Here is a 25,987-nt window from a genome sequence, read left to right as displayed (position 1 = left end):
ACGAAGGCATAGAGTCTCGCGACGTTTGACGAGGCTTTCCCGTTCGTCCGCCATTCTTGTGGCTCTTTGCAGTAGAAGGGCACGAAGAGAGCAGTGCCCAGTAAACCAAGGACTTGGCACTTTGTCGTTCAACCATGCTGTCTAGGGTCGTTTTCGTTTCAGGTATGCAATGCCAGCCTTTTATACATAAGATTGAGTTGAAATAGCAGTGGTTATGCCACGAAATGTGGCTGATTTGAATGTGAATCTGAAGGGTAAAGTCAGGAGAAGAAGGCCGCAGTCACATTGAATGAGCAACATGCAAACCTAGCAAGGCTAACGACAGCTAGTAAATGTGACATACAAAATGTTATTAATTTGTCCAATTTGGGTAGGTATTGCACAGGGTTCGAAATAGTTAACTAAATGTCAAGGTAAGTCATTGTTCTTGCGATATTTGTGGCTAACTTTAGTTATCTAACTAACGAACTGACATAAACCAGACTAGCCTCTGATCTCTGCCCTTGGCTAGCCAGCACATCTGACCCGCTTGTTTACAACTGCACTAGGGTCAGACCGAATTTCTGTGTAGATTATGACACTGTGGAGCCGAAGCGACATATGGCTCAGAAAACATACTTTAGTCCAGGGAGGAGAAATGAGTTGCACTCTGAATTGACCCATTATCCCAACTGTTACACTGAGGAGATTGAACGACTGCTAGTTTAAGTAAAATGCAGTTTTTGACCTCATTCTAGCTAACGTTATCAGTAGCCACAGCAGTCATTATGGAATGGCACCTACAAACAAAGGAGCTGATTGGCTGACACTTCCATTCCAAATTGGCTGCTAATTAGGATCTGTGCTTATCTATTTAATAATAATAATAAAAAATTATCAGATAATATGCATTTTCAAAAAAATAAAATAATAATGTTAAGTTTTTGGGGAAAAAGTCAGTTTATGTAAAGTACATTGTGGAGTTTTTCTTGTCTACCATGTAACTAGCAAGCTAAAGACTATTGAATTCTGGAAGCTTGCAAACTAGCTGGCATGATAACGCTTGCGGATGTCATGGCTATTGCGCTTGACAGCTGACTAACCTTAGCTAGCTAAAGCTTGTCAGTGTGTACAGTTCACAAGCACATTCTCTTTTGTTTGATTGCCTAAGTAAATGTCCATATTAATCTCTACCATTATGTTCAAAATTGTGCAACAGGGCACTCTTTCAAGCAGCCACGGTCTCCACATGTTTACTTTCATTGACACTTTCGTGATATTCAAAACATTTGTACATTTTGTCTTTTCAATTCTATTGACTGTTCTTTTATCCTCTTCCAGCCAATGCTGTAAAAAGCAGTGGTCCCCTCGGCGCTGGGTATGCATCTCTTATTATGACTTCCAACCTTTAACCTTTAACCTTTAAGATAAATCTGCTTGTTTTACATGCAGGAAATCAATAAATGACCATTCACAACACTAGATGTCATTTTTATGGTCCCAGTAGTTTTATTATGATTTGGCAAACATTGGTATTTGATAAATATACCTATAAATGTGAATAAGGGTGACAAAATTTACAATGGTCACTCTACGTTGAAGATCTACATGCCCGTCTTCTCTGTAGTTCCTATAATAAGTTGTCTGTCTGTCCTCCCAGGCTGGTCCAGCTGTCCCACCTCCACACATCCCCCAACAGCCAGGCCCCAGTCCCCGCTCTGCCAGAGAAGGGAGGCAAGACGCGCCACGGCATCATCCCTGAGGAGCTCTTCCAGATCCTATACCCCAAGACTGGAGTTACAGGTCAGCAGAACTTCCCCAAACCTGGAGCAACGTTCAGATAGAAATATGACATGTAGAACAAACTTGCCTCATGTAGAATAATAACTTCAGTTTTATTCATTCCATTTCTGTCTACATGATCAACGATGTTTGCCTGAATGTGGCCATAAACGTTCATTCCCGTCACTCTTCCTCTTCTTTCCCTTTTCTTCTCTCCTCCTCTTCCCCTCATCTCCTCTTCTCTCCTACTCCTCTTCTCTCCCCCTCCCCTTCTCTCCCCCTCCTCTTCTCTTCTTTTGTCCTCTTATCTCCTCCTCTACTCCTTTCCTTCTCCTCCCCTCATCTCCTTTCCTCCTCTTTTCTCCTACTTTCCTTCTCTTCTCTCCTTTCCTCCTCCTACCCTCATCTCCTCCTTTCCTCCTACCCCCATCTCCCCCTCTCCCATCTACTCTTCCCTCACTCCTGTCCTGTTGTCTCCAGGGCCCTACGTGCTGGGTGCTGGGCTGCTCACATACATCCTTTCCAAGGAGATCTACATCATCAACCACGAGACCTTCGCTGCTGCCTGCATGGGTACGGTCATCATCTACGGTGTCAGGAAGTTCGGCCCCGACGTTGCGGCTTTCGCTGACAAACTGAACGAGGTGGGGAATTTATTCTCCTGAGTATGTTTGGCTTATTTCATCATCACTTGCAGACGTTCTTATCATACATGTTGTGCTCTGGACTGCTTAAAAGATGCACTGTGTCAACACACTGCCTCGTTTCTACTGAATTTACAGTTGAGGCTTTTTGGCCCCTCCCCTTAATGCCGGAAATGGATCCGTACAGCAAACTGTCCATCATATGCTGTGTCCCTCCTGAGGCGCGTAGTCTCATAGCTGACCTGTGACTCTGACCTTCTGACGTCGGCTGTGTGTTTTTTTTTTTTTTTTTTTTTCAGGAGAAAGTTCAGAAGGCTCAGGAAGTGAAGGACCTGGCCATGACCAGCTTGGCTCAGGCCGTCCAGGATGAGAAGAAGGAGCAGTGGAGGGCAGAGGGACGACAGATGCTCTTCGACGCTAAGAGGGTGAGTGTGACCGATGGAGGTTAGAACGTTGGGTCTCCTGTATGCATTCAAGACCGTGTTTGAATCTGAGGTAAAACCTAGGCTCGACCATACACACCCAAATTAGGTGAAATCAAGCCAATTTAAAAAGGATTTTGATAAGAGACCTATTGAATATGGTCTGTAGTCTGCGTGACCACTCCTAGGGCTGGTTTTCTGGACACAAGTTTAATTGAGGGTAGACCTTGATTAGAAAGCATTCTCAATGGAGATTATCTGTTTTAAAAGAGTCTTTTAGTCCAGGACTTGACTTTCTATGGGTCTGATAAACCTGACTCTAATGACTGGGGATGATTTTGACATGAGATGGTGTACTAATGTTTTCAACTGTCCTCTTCTCCTGTCTTCCACTGTCCTCTTCTCCTGTCTTCCACTGTCCTCTTCTCCTGTCTTCCACTGTCCTCTTCTCCTGTCTTCCACCTCAGAACAACGTGGCCATGCTACTGGAGACCAACCGCAGGGAGAGGGTCCACATGGTGACCAACGATGTGAAGAAGAGGCTGGACTACCAGATCGCCCTGCAGACCCTTCATCGCCGCATGGAGCAGGAACACATGGTTAACTGGGTGGAGAAGAACGTTGTCACCAGCATCACTCCCCAGCAGGTGGGTTAGGGATGGGAGACAGATGGGAACATTACATACTTAACTGGAGTATGTAGTCAGTATGTATGTATGTATGTGTATATATTATTATATGTATATATGTGTGTGTGTGTCTAGGTGGGAGGTGGAACAGAACCTCTGAGACATACTGTATATAAACTCTCCACTAGTGGTAGTGCCCTGCCATGTTTCTAGTAGGTAGACAGCTTGTTCTCAATACGAACTTGGCAAATGTTGACCGGCAGTTGTGTTTGCTGTGTTGATGGGCAATATAATTACAGCTGAACCCTCTGCAATTTGGTTTATTTATTTTATTCTTGATTAATTTGACCCTTGACCTTGCTCATGCCTTTCTGTCTGACTAACCCTGTTTGTTCGTTCTGTGTTTCAGGAGAAAGCAAGTATTGCCAAGTGCATCACAGACCTGAAGGGGTTGGCTAAAATCCAGCAGGCTAAGACCGCCGCGTAACTCACCACTGTACTGTCTCTAGACCGTCGCCACTCAACCCCCAACTCATTGATGGCCACTTTTCATTACAAATCAACTATTTCCTCTTAATGATATGGTCTCTGTCTCTGTCCATGTTATGAGTGTATATACACATCGACTGATCATAAAATAAAAGGTTAATTTTATTCACTAACCTTTTTAGTTTGTCGTTATTAACTGGCTGATAATGCTGTTGATAATATTTGTTGGTTCAAAGCGACAATCTGGGATTTGTTTCTCAGCAAAATGGCAGCAAGTTGTTATACCAGACACAGTTTTGACAGATTCTAATGCTGTACTGTAGGTGATATAAAACGGTTTGGAAAAATTGCATAAGAGGTCTTACGTTTCCTGTGTCTCGTTGTACGCTTATCTCACCACCTATAATCTCTTATCAACAGAACGGCAAGGCATTCCCAAACCTTTGGACTCATAATGTACAAAACTTGCTTTCCATCAAGCCTTTAATGACCCTTATAGATACTAGGGCTGTGGTCTCATATAATGCCCTGGTTCATAAGTAGTGCACTATAAAGGATACTGTTTGGGACGCACATTATCTGTGGGGCTGGCCGTTCTCCGTCACTGCTGGGACCTGTTCAGGAGTGTGTAACGTTAGCGATGGGAATGTGTTGGGACGGATATGACTGTAATACAGGACAGACACAAGCTCTGGTTCTGTTTCCGATCAACGTGAAATGTTCACCTGACTGAATACACCCTTGCAGATGGACTTTGACCGTGGCGTTTCCAAGCAGGAAGTCAAGGATAATATTTGTCTTTACTTTTTTTTTTTACCTGCCGATTGTGTCGGATGCTTGTCTTGGAACATGTATGCCACTGTTGGAATATAAGAGGCTTGATCATGGAACAGTGAACTGAGGACACAGGCTACATTCACAGGTAATAATATTGGACTTCATCTAAAGAAATGCTTAAGAGACTCTGTATATATGTACTGAAATGTCTGCGGTATAAAGATACAGTAATGTGGGAGAGACCAAGACAGGACAATAAGCTTTGGAATAAAGTTATTCATGTACAGTTAATTTGGAAAGTAGTCAGACCCTTTCCCTTTTTCCACATTTTGTTACATCACAGCCTTAATCTAAAAAAGATTCAATTTTTTTTTTCTCATCAATCTACACACAATACCCCATAATGACAAAGTGATAACAGGTTTATAGAAATGTTTGCCAATGTATTACAAATAAAAATCAGAAATATCTTATTTACATAAGTGTTCAGACAATTTGCTATGAGATTTGAAATTGAGCTCAGGTGCATCCTGTTTCCAGTGATCATCCTTGATGTTTTTACAACTTGATTGGAGTCCACCTGTGGTAAATTCTATTGATTGGACATTATTTGGAAAGGCACACACCTGTCTATACAAGCTCCCATAGTTAACAGTGCATGTCGGAGCGATAACCAAGCCATGAGGTCGAAGGAATTGTCCGTAGCGCTCTGAGACAGGATTGTGTCGAGGCACAGATCTGAGGAAGGGTACTAAAAAAGGTCTGCAGCATTGAACGACCCCAAGAACACAGTGGCCTCCATCATTCTTAACTGGAAGAGGTTTGTATCCACCAAGACTCATCCTAGAGCTGGCCGCCTGGCCAAACTGAGCAATCGGGAGAGAAGGGCCTTGTTCAGGGAGGTGACCAAGAACGCAATCGTCACTGACAGCTCTAGAGTTCCTCTGTGGAGATGGTTGTCCCATCTTCTTTCTTTTTTGACCCCTTTTTCTTCCCAATTTCGTGGTATCCAATTGGTAGTTACGGTCTTGTCTCATCACTGCAACTCCCGGTGCAGCTCACGAACTTGGGAGAGGCAAAGGTTGAGATCCATGAGTCCTGCGAAACACAACCCAACCAAGCTGAACTGCTTCTTGACACTGCTCACTTAACCCGGAAGCCAGCCGCACCAATGTATCAGAGGAAACACCGTACACCTGGCAACCGTGTCAGCATGCACTGCACCCAGCCCGCCACAGGAGTCGCTAGTGCCCAATGGGATAAGGACATCCCTGCCGGGCAAACCCTCCCATAACCCGGACGACGCTGGGACAATTGTGCGCCACCCCATGGGTCTCCCGGTCAGGGCCGGCTGCAACAGAGCCTGGACCCAGAATCTAGTGGCACAGCTAGCACTGCAATGTAGTGCCTTAGACCACTGCGCCACTCGGGAAGCCTAGGACAACAATCGCTAAAAGACTCTCAGACCATGAAAAACTAAATTCTTTGGTCTGATGAACGATTGAAAGACCAAGATTGAACTCTTTGGCCTGAATGCCAAGCGTCATGTCTTAAGGAAACCTGGCACCAATCCTACAGTGAAGCATGGTGGTGGCAGCATCATGCTGTGGGCATGTTTTTCAGTGACAGTGACTGGGAGACTAGTCAGGATCGAGGGAAAGATGAACATAGTAAAGTACAGTGAGATCCTTGATGAAAACCTGCTCCAGAGCACTCAGGACCTCAGACTGGGGTGACGGTTCGCCTTCCAACATGACAACGACTCTAAGCAAGCACACAGCCAAGACAACGCAGGAGTGGCTTCGGGACAAGTCTCTGAATAACCTTGAGTGGCCCAGCCAGAGCCCAGACTTGAACCCGATCAAACATCTCTGGAGAGACCTGAAAATAGCTGTGACGCTCCGCATCCAACCTGACAGCGCTTGAGAGGATCTGCGAAGAAGATTGGGAGAAAATCCACAAATACAGGTGTGCCAAGCTTGTATCGTCATACACTCGAGGCTGTAATCTCTGCCAAATGTGTTTCAGCAAAGTACAGCGTAAATGGTCTGAATACTTATGTAAATGTAAAATTTCTGTTTATTTGTAATAAATTAGCTAAAGTTTCTAAACCTGCTTTGGCATTATGTGTATATTCTTTCTGATTTATCCTTTATTTAAAAAGACAAGTCAGTTTAAGAACAAATTCTTATTTACAACGACAGCCTAGGAACAGTGGGTTAACTGCCTTGTTCAGGGGCAGAACGACAGATTTTTACCTTGCCAGCATTTGATCTAGCAACCTTTCGGTAACTAGCCCAACGCTCTAACCACTAGGCTACCTGCCGCCCCTACACTCTAACCACTAGGCTACCTGCCTCTAACCACTAGGTTACCTGCCGCCCCAAAATTGATGAAGTAAGAAAAAAAACTAAGTTTTTCATAAATTTTAGAATAAGTCTGTAACGTAACGCAATGTGGAAAAGTAAAAGGGGTCTGAATACCTTCCGACTGCGCTGCATACTGCAGTCTGAATACCTTCCTACTGCGCTGTATACTGCAGTCTGAATACCTTCCGACTGCGCTGTATACTGCAGTCTGAATACCTTCCTACTGCGCTGTATACTGCAGTCTGAATACCTTCCTACTGCGCTGTATACTGCAGTCTGAATACCTTCCTACTGCGCTGCATACTGCAGAATGAATACCTTCCTACTGCGCTGTATACTGCAGTCTGAATACCTTCCTACTGCGCTGTATACTGCAGTCTGAATACCTTCCTACTGCGCTGTATACTGCAGTCTGAATACCTTCCGACTGCGCTGTATACTGCAGTCTGAATACCTTCCTACTGCGCTGTATACTGCAGTCTGAATACCTTCCTACTGCGCTGTATACTGCAGTCTGAAAACCTTCCGACTGCGCTGTATACTGCAGTCTGAATACCTTCCTACTGCGCTGTATACTGCAGTCTGAATACCTTCCTACTGCGCTGTATACTGCAGTCTGAATTTGTTTAGCTCTGTAACAGAATCAACATTTTATATTTATTACTGATATCTCTATTAGTAAATATTGATTTTGTGACCACATGTTTTTTTTTTGCCAGTAGGGAAATGGGTTTTATTATCACCTGGAAGGTAGTAAATGTGTTATGAACTGGTTTATATATTGCTGTGGTGGTAGCTACTGTGGTGGTACATGGCAAGGTGAGCTGGGACTAAGCCTACCTTTTTTATTAGGTCAGTTTCACATACATACAACCCATTTTAAAGGAGGAAAACCGCGGTTCAACTGTCTGCTGACTGAAATAGAACATTGAGGTGTGTCAGCTGCTGACTGAATAGAACATTGAGGTATGTCAGCTGCTGACTGAATAGAACATTGAGGTATGTCAGCTGCTGACTGACTAGAACATTGAGGTGTGTTTTGAGGTCTTGCCATGCCCTTTTTTATAAGCCTTATCAGTCTATTTGTATTGCTGTTTGAAATGTTCAGCGACGAGAATGATTAGACCTGAAATATTACTTAGATTTCTAGGCCAACTATCAATGACAATCACTTCACATTTCAAGAATTACCTCATTCATGATTTGCTTTCTTGTCAACATGTTTATCTGAGCTATTTCACCACCCCTTAACCCTGGGATATGTGCTGGTGTGTGAACAGAGGTGATAGCAAGTGTTTTATATTCTTTATCCTTGGTAGTGATTAACTAGTGTCTGACTGATGGAAAGTGTATGTGTAACTTCTTGGTTTCCTTTTGACTAAGTCAGCTGAATTGGCACATTTCTGGATTCCTATTAACTGTTGGCTTGTAAGACTGATCACTCAGTCAGAAATAAAGGTGTGTGTGAGCTTTCTATAGAACTCGAGCTGACTGATCATCGTTCTGTGATGCGTGTGGGACTTCTGTTTTCTATGGCTGGATTCCCTGTACATCTCTTTCCTGTCCTGTGATCAAAGCAGGCCACGGTCACACACTGTTTCACCTGTTGATACACTACCATGACCTTTGCAGATTGGTGACGTCACGATTCCAAAAAAAAAAAAAAAAAGAAGAATGTTCCGGAATAATAGCGGGCCGTTTCCCTCTCAACCAAGGTACAGTATACATCTGTATTCTCATCGTCTTGATTATTAAGTGGGTTGCTAGATCCGTTCAAGGAAAGACAGTAGTGATACAATCAGCCTCCTTATATATCGTGGGCGTCCTCAGGAAATGGACTGTATATAAACTACACACTCCCTTTTACTATATAAATTATACATTTATATTGAGTGACAGTCCTAACACTCCCTTTTACTATATAAATTATACATTTATATTGAGTGACAGTCCTAACACTCCCTTTTACTATATAAATTATACATTTATATTGAGTGACAGTCCTAACACTCCCTTTTACTATATACATGATACATTTATATTGAGTGACAGTCCTAACACTCCCTTTTACTATATAAATTATACATTTATATTGAGTGACAGTCCTAACACTCCCTTTTACTATATAAATGATACGTTTATATTGAGTGACAGTCCTAACACTCCCTTTTACTATATAAATGATACATTTATATTGAGTGACAGTCCTAACACTCCCTTTTACTATATAAATGATACATTTATATTGAGTGACAGTCCTAACACTCCCTTTTACTATATAAATGATACATTTATATTGAGTGGCAGTCCTAACACTTCCTTTTAGTGTTAGTTGATCTGAACATTGCTAACGTACTGCACTCTACAGATGCTTGTTTATCTAGTGTCAGACGACATACAATAATGTTGTATTGGCCTAGAAGTACACAGCGGAGTTAATAATGGGTGTGTGTGTGTGTGTTGTAGAGGGTTCCCTCAGGAGGATCCCCCCTCTCAGAGGTCCAGTATGACCAGACCCAGTGCCAAGTCCATATACAGTGAGTTCATAGTTCACACCTCCAATCATGTTTACCACTAAGCCTATTGGTTCAATTCAATCTTCCCGTATGCACTAAGTCAATTGCTTCAATTCAATCTTTCAGTGAGCACTAGGCCTAATGGTTAAATGCAATCTTTCAGTGAGCACTAGGCCTAATGGTTAAATGCAATCTTTCAGTGAGCACTAGGCCTAATGGTTAAATGCAATCTTTCAGTGAGCACTAGGCCTAATGGTTAAATGCAATCTTAGGCCTAATGGTTAAATTCAATCTTTCAGTGAGCACTAGGCCTAATGGTTAAATTCAATCTTTCAGTGAGCACTAGGCCTAATGGTTAAATTCAATCTTTCAGTGAGCACTAGGCCTAATGGTTAAATGCAATCTTTCCGTGAGCACTAGGCCTAATGGTTAAATTCAATCTTTCAGTGAGCACTAGGCCTAATGGTTAAATTCAATCTTTCAGTGAGCACTAGGCCTAATGGTTAAATTCAATCTTTCAGTGAGCACTAGGCCTAATGGTTAAATGCAATCTTTCAGTGCAAAGGAAGGAGTATTCTGAAACAATGAACAAACAGCCGGACAGCTTCCAGTACAGGGTGGAGGTAAGGTCAATTCTGAACATTCAGATTGAAATGTATTGTGGTGACTCTCGTATAATTGTCTGTCATGTAGAATAAGAGAGAGTCATGTCTCCCCAAAACACTGCTTAGCACCACCTGTCTCACATTCTATCCTAGCATCTGTTTACGTGTGAGTTGGACGGCCTGGAGGTGCGCAACCTGGAAGACTGTGTGACCAGGCTGCAGAGGCTGGAGGCTAAGGGCCGTGTCTGGGGACAGGAGGTGATCCTGGAGGTCCAGGGAGGATACCTTCAGCTCAACGACATCGAGACCAAGGTAACCAACTGTCACCTGTCTCTAGACAATGTACAATGTATCTATTGTTATTTGTATATGAAGACCAAGGTAACCAACTGTCACCTGTCTCTAGACAATGTACAATGTATCTGTTGTTATTTGTATATGAAGACCAAGGTACTGTCTCTGTAATAGATGCATTGTCGGTAACAGACATGTCAGTGTGTTGTACGCCCGTGTCTGTATTGTTCCTGTCTGTGTCGAATGCTGGTGACAAACAACACTCATCCTGTGGAGATCAAAGTTCAGTTCCCTTTATTCGTATGTGTGCTATAGAGGGGGGATGGGTTTGGAACACCATAATGATGCCAATTAGAAATACAGTGATATTGGGTATTGTATAACTTGTATTAGCTTGACCTCATCGGTGTCCAGGCAACCTCATGAAGTCACGCTGTGTGCCTTTTTGCCACGTTCACATGCTAGGAAACTCTGACGTTTCCGACTTGCTAACGGACTGGTTGTAGTTTTACACGTTGCACGCTTTCAACCAGTTAGCAAGTTTCAGAGTTCCGACTAGCACGTGCACGCGGCGTGAGTTCTCTTTACAGGCAGAGCTGGAGTATGTGCCTCTTGGATGTGTAGTCCAGACCAAGGCTGTGTTGGACACTTGTGCCTACAACTCCCTGCTCACCTTTTCCCTACCCCTCAGTTCTCTCTACAGGCAGAGCTGGAGTATGTGTCTCTGGGAAGTGTAGTCCAGACCAAGGCTGTGTTGGACACTTGTGCCTAAAACTCCCTGCTCACTTTTTCCCTACCCCTCTGTTCTCTCTACAGGCAGAGCTGGAGTATGTGCCTTTGGGAAGTGTAGTCCAGACCAAGGCTGTGTTGGACACTTGTGCCTACAACTCCCTGCTCACCGTTATGGTCCAGGAACGCAACAGACGCATCCCTCAAGTCTTCATGTTCCAGTGTGAGGAGGTCGGGGTGAGTGAGACAGATTCAACCACCCTAACGTCACTGTACATGGACAAGTTACAGATTTCACCATAACCTCAGCTAATACTGACACGTTACAGATTTCACCATAACCTCAGCCAATACCGACAAGTTACAGATTTCCTCACAACCTCAGCTAAAACCGACGTTAATTAACCGAAGTTAATTAACAGATGCCTATTTTTGTTTGGGTAGAGCTGTGAAGTGTGTTTCATCCCACTGTCTAACTCTGGGGAAACATCAGTGAACGAGTGGAAATAGTATTTCTTAACCTTTTGGTAGGAGAATATCTTGGATAATCAGGGCTGGAAAGAAATATTCACCGCTGTGAAAATAGCAAGAATTCAGCTCATAGTATCCTTTATGTATTTAGTCAAAATGATTTCACATTGGGAACTGTGCTCCATGAGTTCCTCCTCAACCTCCATTTCAGCCCCTGGATGTAGTGGTGTAGTATATGAGTTATCCTGAGACCGAGTGGTGCTGTCTGTCCCTCTAGGCAGAACCCAGCAGAGACCTGGACAGGGCTGTCCAACACAGTGCTAATGCTCCACCTGTTGTCACCTAGCAGTGTCTTAATGAGACTAACCTGTGTAAATAGCAGATTGTTCTGTCTGTTCCTTTAGGCAGAGCATATCAGAGAAGACCTGGACAGGGCTGTCCAACACAGCGCCAATGCTCCTCCTCCTGAACCTCACAGAGAACCAAGCAGACACAAGTACGACATCCGCACGCACGCACGCACGCACGCACGCACCCCACACACACACACACACACACACACACACACACACACACACACACACACACACACACACACACACACACACACACACACACACACACACACACACACACACACACACACACACACACACACACACACACACACACACACACACACACACACACACACACACACACACACACTCTCTCTCTCTGAAACTCTCTCTTTCTCAGGAGTAATCTGGAGAACATCATTGGTCAACAGGCGAATGGGAATGGCTTCCGGCCCGTAGATCCTGCTCCTCCCATGATGCTGCAGGAGAGGACCCCTCCTCCCCCTGACCGCACCGCCCCGGGGTACAACAACAGGAACGGCAGGGACTATGGTCAGTCTTTAGCTTTGTCTGAAAAGTGTACAAGGCGTCAAATCCTTTATTCCTCCTGTCCTTGATTCCTCCTGTCCTTGATTCCTCCTGTCCTTGATTCCTCCTGTCCTTGATTCCTCCTGTCCTTGATTCCTCCTGTCCTTGATTCCTCCTGTCCTTGATTCCTTCTGTCCTTGATTCCTCCTGTCTTTGATTCCTCCTATCTTTGATTCCTCCTGTCCTTGATTCCTCCTGTCCTTGATTCCTCCTGTCCTTGATTCCTCCTGTCCTTGATTCCTCCATTTCTTGACCCCCTTTGCATTAAAGGGGAGGTGCCAAGGTCCCTCCCTTCGGACCTTCTCCTCCAATGAGTTTGGAGAAGGTGCCAAGGTCCCTCCCTTCGGACCTTCTCCTCCAATGAGTTTGGAGAAGGTGGCAAGGATTTTCCTTTTATGCTTCACTGCAAAAATAGAGTTTAATGCCTGAAGTTGAGATCTGTCTTTATCCGTGTGTGTTTCCAGAGAGCTTCCCTCCCCCTCCAGTCTACAGCCCACTACAGGAGCCCCTGTACAATCCGGAGGTATACGGAGGGTCACATCAGTATGGAGCTAGAGACCAAGAGCCTCGCCAACCCCAGCCTCAATACACTGACACAGAGAGGAATGTGGTCAGTACTGTGTCTGTTACCCAACCCAACACCCTAACCCCTCACCGTTTAGTCAGTACCGTGTCTGTTACACAACCCAACACCCTAACCCCTCAGTGTAGTCAGTATTGTGTCTGTTACCCAACACAGCACCCTAACCCCTCACCGTGTAGTCAGTACCGTGTCTGTTACCCAACACGCTAACCCCTCACCGTGTAGTCAGTACCGTGTCTGTTACCCAACACCATAACCCCTCACAGTGTAGTCAGTACCGTGTCTGTTACCCAACACCATAACCCCTCACCGTGTAGTCAGTACTGTGTCTGTTACCCAACACCCTAAACCCTCACCGCCAGCCTCAGCCTCAGACCTAGCATCACCCCCAGACCCAGCCTCACCCCCAAACCCAGCCTCACCCCCAGACCCTAACCTCACCCCCAGACCCAGCCTCACCCCCAGACCCAGCCTCACCCCCAGACCCTAGCCTCACCCCCAGACCCTAGCCTCACCCCCAGACCCTAGCCTCACCCCCAGACCCTAGCCTCACCCCCAGACCCTAGCCTCACCCCCAGACCCTAGCCTCACCCCCAGACCCTAGCCTCACTGCCAGACCCTAGCCTCACCCCCAGACCCTAGCCTCACCCCCAGACCCTAGCCTCACCCCCAGACCCTAGCCTCACCCCCAGACCCTAGCCTCACCCCCAGACCCTAGCCTCACCCCCAGACCCTAGCCTCACCCCCAGACCCTAGCCTCACCCCCAGACCCTAGCCTCACCCCCAGACCCTAGCCTCACTGCCAGACCCTAGCCTCACCCCCAGACCCTAGCCTCACCCCCAGACCCTAGCCTCACCCCCAGACCCTAGCCTCACCCCCAGACCCTAGCCTCACCCCCAGACTGTTATACCATACTTTAAGTGCATTGTTCTGTCTGCTTTAACCAGGCCATCTGTTCCCTAACCTGTTATACCAGACTTTAGTGCTATTCTGTTTGGATTCCCGGCTACCCATTTTAGAGTACATTTAAAAGTGTTAAAAGTCTCGTTCGTACATGATTTGTCTGTGTAGGACATTTTAAACCATGTGCTGAACGACGTGGAGTTCTTCATGGGGAAAGTAGCCCCTCCTAATGAAGAGAAGAACAACAAGAAGAAAAAGAAGAAGAAAAGCTCACAGCCAAACGGTGATTTAAGTCAAATTTATCTCCAATCAGTGTGGGAAACACTGGTCCCAGATCTGTTTGTAGCCAGTTAGCCTAGTCCCAGATCTGTTTGTTGATAATTAGCCTGGTCCCAGATCTGTTTGTTGACAGTTAGCCTAGTCCCAGATCTGTTTGTTGACAGTTAGCCTAGTCCCAGATCTGTTTGTTGATAGTTAGCCTGGTCCCAGATCTGTTTGTTGATAGTTAGCCTGGTCCCAGATCTGTTTGTTGACTGTTAGCCTGGTCCCAGATCTGTTTGTTGACAGTTAGCCTCATCCCAGATCTGTTTGTTGATAGTTAGCCTGGTCCCAGATCTGTTTGTTGACTGTTAGCCTGGTCCCAGATCTGTTTGTTGACAGTTAGCCTCATCCCAGATCTGTTTGTTGATAGTTGGCCTAGTCCCAGATCTGTTTGTTGACAGTTAGCCTCATCCCAGATCTGTTTGTTGATAGTTAGCCTGGTCCCAGATCTGTTTGATGACAGTTAGCCTAGTCCCAGATCTGTTTGTTGACAGTTAGCCTCATCCCAGATCTGTTTGTTGACAGTTAGGCTGGTCCCAGATCTGTTTGATGACAGTTAGCCTAGTCCCAGATCTGTTTGTTGACAGTTAGCCTCATCCCAGATCTGTTTGTTGATAGTTAGCCTGGTCCCAGATCTGTTTGTTGACAGTTAGCCTCATCCCAGATATGTTTGTTGACAGTTAGCCTCGTCCCAGATCTGTTTGTTGACAGTTAGCCTCGTCCCAGATCTGTTTGTTGACAGTTAGCCTGGTCCCAGATCTGTTTGTTGACAGTTAGCCTGGTCCCAGATCTGTTTGTTGACAGTTAGCCTGGTCCCAGATATGTTTGTTGACAGTTAGCCTGGTCCCAGATCTGTTAGTTACCAGTTAGCCTGGTCCCAGACCTGTTAGTTACCAGTTAGCCTGGTTCCAGATCTGTTAGTTACCAGTTAGCCTGGTCCCAGACCTGTTAGTTACCAGTTAGCCTGGTCCCAGATCTGTTTGTTGACAGTTAGCCTGGTCCCAGATATGTTTGTTGACAGTTAGCCTGGTCCCAGATCTGTTAGTTACCAGTTAGCCTGGTCCCAGACCTGTTAGTTACCAGTTAGCCTGGTTCCAGATCTGTTAGTTACCAGTTAGCCTGGTCCCAGATCTGTTTGTTGACAGTTAGCCTGGTCCCAGGTCTGTTTGTTACCAGTTGGCCTGGTCCCAGATCTGTTTGTTGACAGTTAGCCTGGTCCCAGATCTGTTTGTTGACAGTTAGCCTGGTCCCAGATGTGTTAGTTACCAGTTAGCCTGGCCCCAGATCTGTTTGTTGACAGTTAGGCTGGTCCCAGATCTGTTTGTTGACAGTTAGCCTGGTCCCAGATCTGTTTGTTGACAGTTAGGCTGGTCCCAGATCTGTTTGATGACAGTTAGCCTGGTCCCAGATCTGTTTGTTGACAGTTAGCCTGGTCCCAGATCTGTTTGTTGACAGTTAGTCTGGTCCCAGATCTGTTTGTTGACAGTTAGCCTGGTCCCAGATCTGTTTTGTGCTTTTGCCAACTCCATTACAGTAAATGTCAAGCCAAACATGACAATGAGTGACGGGAAGTTAGCATGAGGCCAAGAAACACTAGGGTAAAGGACTGATGCATCAGGCTATAGGTGAACACCACAACTGACTTAATGTTGAGGCCAGCAAACACTAGGGTAAAGGACTGATGCGCTGCAGAAATATTTATAACAGATTTGCTTGGGTTTCTATACTGGAAAATAATAATTTGTCCTTTTCTGTAGCTGACAACTTGCCACATTGGGAGGAGTTTGTTGCCTGTCTTCAGAAAATCAAGTATGGATTCAACCTGCTGGTACGTTTACCAACTAAGTGTTGATTTAATTCACCTCAGGTTTCTTATAATTTCATATCATTAATCAGACGTAATGGTATTATTATATTACCTGAAAATGAAGTATGCTGTTGAATTACTCTGTACAACTCAGGGGTTTAGTTGCCTGGGGTGTGTTTGGGGAAACTCTGCTTTACAGTACCGATTGCAACACAGCCCATTATTGCTGAACTTTGCTCATCTTTCTGTGTTAATTGGAATGTGTGCCTCGTTGGTTCTTGTGCTGGGTAAGCACTGTCGTCATTGGTCCTTTTCTGTTACAGGGAAAGCTGAATGGAGCGATCCAGAACCCTAGTGCTGCTGACTTTGTCCACATTCTCTTCTCCACTCTGGACATGGTGAGCATCTGTCTGTAGCACCAAGCAGCCATGACTGAGAAGGATATGGGACCCGTTGCCTAGGCTACTCCTGGACTGATTCATTTGCCTTTTAATTCAAGAGTAGGCTTGAAGCTAGAATCCTTAATTGAAACAATAACAAAGCAGATACCCCACCTTTGCTTTGGTTAAAAGCTGAAGGATGTGGACCTGGAGAAATACAACCACTCAGATTAATAGACAGAGCTATGGCTGCAGGGACTGACCATTCATGATATCAACATTATAGTTTTAACCATGTTATGAGGCTATACAGGACTGACCATCCATGATATCAACATTATAGTTTTAACCATGTTATGAGGCTATACAGGACTGACCATCCATGATATCAACATTATAGTTTTAACCATGTTATGAGGTTATACAGGACTGACCATCCATGATATCAACATTATAGTTTTAACCATGTTATGAGGCTATACAGGACTGACCATCCATGATATCAACATTATAGTTTTAACCATGTTATGAGGCTATACAGGACTGACCATCCATGATATCAACATTATAGTTTTAACCATGTTATGAGGCTATACAGGACTGACCATCCATGATATCAACATTATAGTTTTAACCATGTTATGAGGCTATACAGGACTGACCATCCATGATATCAACATTATAGTTTTAACCATGTTATGAGGCTATACAGGACTGACCATCCATGATATCAACATTATAGTTTTAACCATGTTATGAGGCTATACAGGACTGACCATCCCATGATATCAACATTATAGTTTTAACCATGTTATGAGACTATACTTTGTTTGTTTACATGTACATTATTTACAAACATTGGAGTAAAACAAGCTTATATTTTGGGTTCTGATGGGGTACAAAGGTTGAACTAAGCTCAAGAGGCATTTATAAATAATATTCTTCAAGAATGAATGGGTAAATATCATTAATTTATAAGATAAAAAAATGGATGTAGGATACTGTCCGGTAAACCTGTCCCACAGTGTTTAGATATTTGGATGACTCATTCCTCTCTCCTGTCATTGTTTCTATTCCAGTTGGTGTGCCACTACCCCCCTGACCTGCCCCCCTCTGTACTGACCCCCCTGCTAACAGAGCCAGCCATCATCTTGCTTAGCCAGGTGGTCACCCCAGAGGAGGACCAGAAATGGAGGGCTCTGGGAGACACCTGGAACATCCCCAGGTAAACTACCCTTAGTACCCCATAACCACTTCCTGAGTGCCCTTATTCCCCCTACCTGACTACTCCTAACCACGAACTAACACAACCAGTTCTGGAGCGCCCTTCTAGCTGGTAGACAGCTGGAACATACCCAGGTGTCACGCCCTGACCTTAGTTTTCTATATTTTCTGTATTATTTTGGTCAGGTCAGGGTGTGACGAGGGTGGGTATGTGTGTTTTTGTCTTGTCTAGGGTTTTTGTTTATCTATGGGGATTTTGTAGGTCTAGGTAATGTAGGTTTATGGTGGCCTGAATTGGTTCCCAATCAGACGCAGCTGTTTATCGTTGTCTCTGATTGGGGATCATATTTAGGTTGCCATTTTCCATTTAGGTTTTGTGGGTAGTTGTCTATGTGGAGTTGCATGTCAGCACTCGTTCTATTCAGCTTCACGGTCGTTTTTGTTACTTTGCTTAGTTTGTTCAGTGTTCTTCCGTTATTAAAAGAAGATGTATTCAAATCGCTACGACGAACGTGACACCAGGTATCCCTTCAACTAGCTCTGGAGACCCCTCTGCTTTCCTAAGTAGCTCTATTCCAACCCTAAGTATCATCTATCCCTTTCCTTAGGACCTCTAACGAACAAACTAATTAGGTACCCCTATTCCTTTCCGTAGTGCCCCTAACTAACTAACTAGGTACCCCTATTCCTTTCCGTAGTACCCCTAACTAACTAACTAGGTACCCCTATTCCTTTCCGTAGTACCCCTAACTAACTAACTAGGTACCCCTATTCCTTTCCGTAGTACCCCTAACTAACTAACTAGGTACCCCTATTCCTTTCCGTAGTACCCCTAACTAACTAACTAGGTACCCCTATTCCTTTCCGTAGTACCCCTAACTAACTAACTAGGTACCCCTATTCCTTTCCGTAGTACCCCTAACTAACTAACTAGGTACCCCTATTCCTTTCCGTAGTACCCCTAACTAACTAACTAGGTACCCCTATTCCTTTCCGTAGTGCCCCTAACTAACTAACTAACTAACTAAATAGGTACCCCTATTCCTTTCCGTAGTGCCCCTAACTAACTAACTAACTAACTAGGTACCCCTATCCCTTTCCGTAGTACCCCTAACTAACTAACTAGGTACCCCTATCCCTTTCCGTAGTACTACTAACCTCTAACTAACTGGACCAGCTGTGAAGGCTCCTGGGTGACAGCCGGAGCATACCCATGTATGGCTGCACTTAGACACCCCTCCAAATTAGTGGATTTGGCTATTTCAGCCACACCTGTTGCTGACAGGTGTATAAAATTGAGCACACAGCCATGCAATTTCCATAGACAAACATTGCCAGTAGAATGGCCTTACTGACGAGCTCAGTGACTTTCAACGTTGCACCGTCATAGGATGCCACCTTTCCAACAAGTCAGTTCATCAAATGTCTGTCCTGCTACAGCTGCCCCGGTCAACTGTAAGTGCTGTTATAGTGAAGTGGAAATGTCTAGGAGCAAGAACGGCTCAGTCGCAAAGTGGTAGGCCAAACAATCTTACAGAACAGGACCACTGAGTGCTATAGTCTGTCCTCGGTTGCAACAATCACTACCGAGTTCCAAACTGCCTCTGGAAGAAACGTCAACACAACTGTTTGTTGGGAGCTTCATGAAGTGGGTTTCCGTGGCCGAGCAGCCGCACACAAGCCTAAGATCACCATGTGCAATGCCAAGCGTTGACTGGAGTGGTGTAAAGCTTGCTGCCAATGGAGAGGCGGAAATGCATTCCCTGGAGTGACGAATCACGCTTCACCATCTGTCAATCCGACGGACGAATCTGGGTTTGGCGGATGCCAGGAGAACGCTACCTGCCCGAATGCATTGTGCCACCTGTAAGTTCGGTTGAGGAGGAATTGCCCAACATCAGTGCACGACCTCACTAATGCTCTTGTGGCTGAATGGAAGCAAGTCCCCGCAGCAATGTTCCAACATCTAGTGGAAAGCCTTCCCAGAAGATTGGAGGCTGTTACAGCAGCAGAAGGGGGACCAACTACATATGAATGCCCATGATTTTTGAATGAGATGTTAGACGAGCAGGTGTCCACATACTTTTGGTCACGTAGTGTATATTGGGTTGGTTTACTTGTTAGGAACTGTATATAACCAGTCCTGGGTTCAATTAGTATCCGCTTTCTGTCTAACCTGGGTTCAAACAGTATTTGTTTTCTATCAAATACAATGAGTGGTTGATTTTAAGCCTGCTTTGTTTGCTGGGGGCAGCAACTAGCCAGCGAGATGATTTTTTGTTTTCAGTAGGAGGTGTTCATTGGTTTCCTGTGTTTGTTGCCCCAGGTCCAAATGGCCAGACGGTCACATGATCCCGCACTACAACCCAGAGTTCTATGATGGTTGGCAGCCGCCACAGTCTGTCCCACCGGCAGCCAATCAGGGCCTGAGCAGGAGCAACAGCCAGCACATCCCCCCGAGAAAGGAAATTATGCAACAGATGCCTGATGAGGTAACAATAATAACATCTAATAATATGCCATATGGATTTCAATCATTTGTTAAAGCAGTGAAGGACTTCAATCCTCATTTGTTAAAGCAGTGAAGGTCCCCAATCCTCATTTGTTAAAGCAGTGAAGGTCCCCAATCCTCATTTGTTAAAGCAGTGAAGGTCCCCAATCCTCATTTGTTAAAGCAGTGAAGGTCCCCAATCCTCATTTGTTAAAGCAGCGAAGGTCTCCAATCCTCATTTGTTAAAGAAGCGAAGGTCTCCAATCCTCATTTGTTAAAGCAGCGAAGGTCTCCAATCCTTATTTGTTAAAGCAGCGAAGGTCCCCAATCCTCATTTGTTAAAGCAGTGAAGGTCCCCAATCCTCATTTGTTAAAGCAGTGAAGGTCCACAATCCTCATTTGTTAAAGCAGTGAAGGTCCACAATCCTCATTTGTTAAAGCAGTGAAGGTCCCCAATCCTCATTTGTTAAAGCAGTGAAGGTCGCCAATCCTCATTTGTTAAAGCAGTGAAGGTCCCCAATCCTCATTTGTTAAAGCAGCGAAGGTCCCCAATCCTCATTTGTTAAAGCAGCGAAGGTCTCCAATCCTCATTTGTTAAAGCAGCGAAGGTCTCCAATCCTCATTTGTTAAAGCAGCGAAGGTCTCCAATCCTCATTTGTTAAAGCAGCGAAGGTCCCCAATCCTCATTTGTTAAAGCAGCGAAGGTCTCCAATCCTCATTTGTTATAGCAGCGAAGGTCCCCAATCCTCATTTGTTAAAGCAGCGAAGGTCTCCAATCCTCATTTGTTAAAGCAGCGAAGGTCTCCAATCCTCATTTGTTAAAGAAGCGAAGGTCTCCAATCCTCATTTGTTCTAGCAGCGAAGGTCCCCAATTCTCATTTGTTAAAGCAGTGAAGGTCCCCAATCCTCATTTGTTAAAGCAGTGAAGGTCCCCAATCCTCATTTGTTAAAGCAGTGAAGGTCCCCAATCCTCATTTGTTAAAGCAGTGAAGGTCCCCAATCCTCATTTGTTATAGCAGTGAAGGTCCCCAATCCTCATTTGTTATAGCAGTGAAGGTCCCCAATCCTCATTTGTTATAGCAGTGAAGGTCCCCAATCCTCATTTGTTAAAGCAGTGAAGGTCCCCAATCCTCATTTGTTAAAGCAGCGAAGGTCCCCAATCCTCATTTGTTCTAGCAGTGAAGGTCCCCAATCCTCATTTGTTATAGCAGTAAAGGTCCCCAATCCTCATTTGTTAAAGCAGTGAAGGTCCCCAATCCTCATTTGTTAAAGCAGCGAAGGTCCCCAATCCTCATTTGAGATACAATATTCCCATTTAACTCACTTTTTTTTTGCACCAACCTCCAAAATTCAAAGTTATGTACACTTATCTAAAATGAGTATTCAGCCATAAGAAGCCATGTTAAATATAATTATCTCATATTAACCCCTCTGTTCTCTCAGGGCAGGCAGTTGAGTAGGAGCAACAGCCAATACATGCAACGACCTGAGGAGGTAAGACTGACGAGGACAGAAGCGTCAGAATCCATAAAAAAAAACATTCATTAAAACTGTGTCTTCATTACGTTATGTTTCTCATTGATTTATTGTCGTCGACCGTCACAGCCCATGATGAACTCTCCGCCATCTTTACGGTAAGCTACAGGCATCACTTAAAGCAGCTATGTTGTTTTGATAATGATATCCTCAGTAATTCAATAGTGGGTAAAAGCATTGTATTACTTTTGTTTGTCATTGTCCTTTTGCGTTGCTGTTACATTGTCATACAACGCTATTACGTTCTTCAAACATTGCTGTTACGTTGCTATTATGTTACGTTATGTTTCTCTGTCTCCTCTGCAAGCCCCAGTGAGCTGGTCCCAGTGAGGATGCGTGTGATCTATGACTTTATGGCCAGGAACCCCCAGGAGCTGAGCATTATGAAGGGAGAGGTTGTCCAGGTGGGTTAGGGTTTAACCCCCAGGAGCTGAGCATTATGAAGGGAGAGGGGGGTTAGGGTTGAACCCCCAGGAGCTGAGCATTATGAAGGGAGAGGGGGGTTAGGGTGGAACCCCCAGGAGCTGAGCATTATGAAGGGAGAGGGGGGTTAGGGTGGAACCCCCAGGAGCTGAGCATTATGAAGGGAGAGGTTGTCCAGGTGGGTTAGGGTTGAACCCCCAGGAGCTGAGCATTATGAAGGGAGCGGTAGGTCAGGTGGGTTGGGGTTGAACCCCCAGGAGCTGAGCATTATGAAGGGAGAGGGGGGTTGGGGTTGAACCCACAGGAGCTGAGCATTATGAAGGGAGAGGTTGTCCAGGTGGGTTAGGGTTGAACCCCCAGGAGCTGAGCATTATGAAGGGAGAGGGGGGTTAGGGTTGAACCCCCATGAGCTGAGCATTATGAAGGGACAGGTTGTCCAGGTGGGTTAGGGTTGAACCCCCAGGAGCTGAGCATTATGAAGGGAGCGGTAGGTCAGGTGGGTTAGGGTTGAGCCACCAGGAGCTGAGCATTATGAAGGGAGCGGTAGGTCAGGTGGGTTAGGGTTGAACCACCAGGAGCTGAGCATTATGAAGGGAGCGGTAGGTCAGGGAGGTTAGGGTTGAACCACCAGGAGCTGAGCATTATGAAGGGAGCGGTAGGTCAGGTGGGTTGGGGTTGAACCACCAGGAGCTGAGCATTATGAAGGGAGCGGTAGGTCAGGTGGGTTAGGGTTGAACCCCCAGGAGCTGAGCATTATGAAGGGAGCGGTAGGTCAGGTGGGTTAGGGTTGAACCACCAGGAGCTGAGCATTATGAAGGGAGAGGGGGGTTGGGGTTGAACCCACAGGAGCTGAGCATTATGAAGGGAGAGGGGGGTTAGGGTTGAACCCCCAGGAGCTGAGCATTATGAAGGGAGAGGTTGTCCAGGTGGGTTAGGGTTTAACCCCCAGGAGCTGAGCATTATGAAGGGAGCGGTAGGTCAGGTGGGTTAAGGCTGAGCCACCAGGAGCTGAGCATTATGAAGGGAGAGGTTGTCCAGGTGGGTTAGGGTTTAACCCCCAGGAGCTGAGCATTATGAAGGGAGCGGTAGGTCAGGTGGGTTAGGGTTGAACCCCCAGGAGCTGAGCATTATGAAGGTAGCGGTAGGTCAGGTGGGTTAGGGTTGAACCACCAGGAGCTGAGCATTAAGAAGGATTAATAAAGAAATCCATTAATCCATTATATGGATTAAATAAAGAATAGCAGTGAATGTCAACCAAACCAAACCAGAATCAAAATAACAAAATGGATATAAATGGTTTGTAACATTAGGAAAATATATCTGTGAAAATTAACATACGTTGATCTACAGAAGTGATTTTAAGTTGTAAATTGTGTGTTTCTAGGTCATAGACAAGTCGGGGCAGTGGTGGAGGGTCCGTAATGAACGTGGTGAGGAGGGTCACGTCGCTAAGAACGTTCTAGAGCCTCTGGATGGAGGGGGACCCTGGGATGAGGGCCAGGAGGTGCGCTCCCCTCCACCCCTCAACATGCAGTCCAGACCTGCAGAGGTGAAAGCCTGGCTGGAATACAAGGCCTTCTCCAAAATGTAAGAAATGACATGGACAACAAACTATGATCTTTCCTCCTTGGTGGCTCTGCTTACTAGCACTGTAAAACTGACTCAGGGACCGGTCATCAACATGTCATGGACCGCAACAGAGTCCACAGAGTCCACAGAGTCCACAGAGTCCACAGAGTCCACAGAGTCCACAGGGTCCACAGGGTCCACAGGGTCCACAGAGTGGAGGATGGAAAACATTGTGCTAAACAACCTTTTTGTGACAGTGTTGTGGTGGTGTTGTGACGGTGTTGTGACGGTGTTGTGACGGTGTTGTGGTGGTGTTGTGGTGGTGTTGTGGTGGTGTTGTGACGGTGTTGTGGTGGTGTTGTGGTGGTGTTGTGGTGGTGTTGTGGTGGTGTTGTGACGGTGTTGTGACGGTGTTGTGACGGTGTTGTGACGGTGTTGTGGTGGTGTTGTGACGGTGTTGTGGTGGTGTTGTGACGGTGTTGTGACGGTGTTGTGACGGTGTTGTGACGGTGTTGTGACGGTGTTGTGGCGGTGTTGTGACGGTGTTGTGACGGTGTTGTGACGGTGTTGTGACGGTGTTGTGACGGTGTTGTGGCGGTGTTGTGACGGTGTTGTGACGGTGTTGTGACGGTGTTGTGATGTCGTTGTGACGGTGTTGTGATGTCGTGGTGTTTTCTATGCTTATGAGAGCTTTATGTTGTCATTAGAACGGTTCGTAGCCTGAGCGTGCTGAACGGAGCCCTGCTACTGGGGATGTCCAAAGATGAGATGAGGACGGTGTGTCCAGAGGAAGGAGGAAGAGTCTTCTTCCAGCTGCAGGCCATCAAGTCCTCCATCGCCGTGAGTGACAGTAGCATAGATGCACACGCACACACACAACTCAGATCACGCAACCTGAAATAATAGCTATCTACTAAGAGTTTGGCTGCTTTTCTGGCTTTTTTCTATCACTGACGAATTCAAGCTGAATGAAATGCATTGTCTGTGAGATGGAGATAAACAACCAGTCTGATTTTTTTTTTTTAATCTCTCATTGTCTGCAGCTTGCCAGTGAGTCCATTGGATACGGCTCTTATAACGGTCGTTAGACTGACTCGTCACAAGTAACAACCAAGAGCCGACTGAGGGAGAAGAATAACTCAACTATTTAACTTTTCATTTAATCATATTTTTTTTTTTGTCCATTCATAGACGGGTTGGTTGTTTAGCAACAAAACCAATGTGTGAGTAACTATGGGTCAAAAACACAGATTGGTTTTGACTGTTGACAACATGTAAACTATATTATTTCTCTAAATGTTTTATTGAGAACATAAATAAATTTGCACAATCAGCACTTTTTTTTTGTTTATCTTTCAACTTCCAAGATCATTGCAGACATCTGAGCGCTGCCCTTTCTTTTGCCCCCAAGAATATAGAAAGGTACTGTAGTGTTATGAATCAGGTGAGTAGCACAAGGTCCCTATAGCGTGCTGCAAACCCAGATCACCTGATCCAAAGACAAACGTCCTGACCACAATCCTAATAAGGATGTCCGGTGAGTAGAGACTGTAAGGCGCCCATCAACTAAAGGATAGATTCTTTCAGATCCTCGCAGAGCGGTTGTTTTGGCGATGTCTGAGGTGGAACTGTGTTAGAGCTGTCAAATCCAATCAAATTAAAATGTAATTTGTCACAAGTGCCGATTTGTCCGTTTTTATACTGGAGCTTCACTGACTGGAGTGCTGAAGGTTAATGACAGCCTACTGTCATGATGCTAGCCCTTTCAGTGAATTGGCTAGCAGAGATGTGAACAACCCCCACACCCCCTCTCCTGTTAGGAGGGGAGGGTGTTACAACTTTACAACCACATCGTAAATAAATTGTAGAGACACTTGTCTCCCTGACCGTGCAATATGGGAGGGAGAGGGTCACAGTAGAACAAAGGAACTCTCCCGCCAAATTCTACTACATCCCAGAATTTGAGAATTGAACAATATTCCTATTCTGGAGAATGTGGAAATGGTCGGTGGAGAAGCCAGCTACAACCCGATCTATTTTGTTTCATGGTTGTAACCTCATGAAAAACAATACAGCCACATCATCCTAACTCTGTTTATACAGGTTCCTAAGTTATG

At 45.3% G+C, this 25,987-nt stretch overlaps 2 protein-coding genes across 2 annotated transcripts; both read left to right on the top strand.

Annotated features, from left to right (window-relative positions):
* The first annotated feature begins 32 nt into the window (after positions 1–32).
* On the top strand, positions 33–4,118 carry LOC129829515 (ATP synthase F(0) complex subunit B1, mitochondrial-like). The gene is made up of 7 exons (XM_055891243.1): positions 33–162; positions 1,321–1,357; positions 1,640–1,782; positions 2,242–2,405; positions 2,705–2,830; positions 3,295–3,474; positions 3,866–4,118. The coding sequence occupies exons 1-7, from the start codon at positions 135–137 to the stop codon at positions 3,941–3,943; spliced, it is 756 nt and encodes a 251-aa protein (XP_055747218.1). The 5' UTR covers positions 33–134; the 3' UTR covers positions 3,944–4,118.
* Positions 4,119–4,216: 98 nt separating this feature from the next.
* On the top strand, positions 4,217–25,550 carry eps8l3b (EPS8-like 3b). The gene is made up of 20 exons (XM_055891244.1): positions 4,217–4,867; positions 8,724–8,806; positions 9,558–9,628; positions 10,166–10,230; positions 10,366–10,524; positions 11,323–11,472; positions 12,111–12,202; positions 12,445–12,596; positions 13,097–13,242; positions 14,288–14,402; positions 16,198–16,268; positions 16,571–16,645; positions 17,707–17,852; positions 20,178–20,343; positions 21,786–21,836; positions 21,948–21,976; positions 22,186–22,282; positions 23,686–23,888; positions 24,578–24,710; positions 24,914–25,550. The coding sequence occupies exons 2-20, from the start codon at positions 8,766–8,768 to the stop codon at positions 24,956–24,958; spliced, it is 2,007 nt and encodes a 668-aa protein (XP_055747219.1). The 5' UTR covers positions 4,217–4,867; positions 8,724–8,765; the 3' UTR covers positions 24,959–25,550.
* Positions 25,551–25,987: the final 437 nt, after the last annotated feature.

The sequence above is a fragment of the Salvelinus fontinalis genome, chromosome 31 (assembly GCF_029448725.1).
Source record: "Salvelinus fontinalis isolate EN_2023a chromosome 31, ASM2944872v1, whole genome shotgun sequence".
Lineage (NCBI taxonomy): Eukaryota > Metazoa > Chordata > Actinopteri > Salmoniformes > Salmonidae > Salvelinus > Salvelinus fontinalis.
Note: the sequence above shows the minus strand (reverse complement) of the source record. Positions and strands in the feature narration are given on the sequence as shown.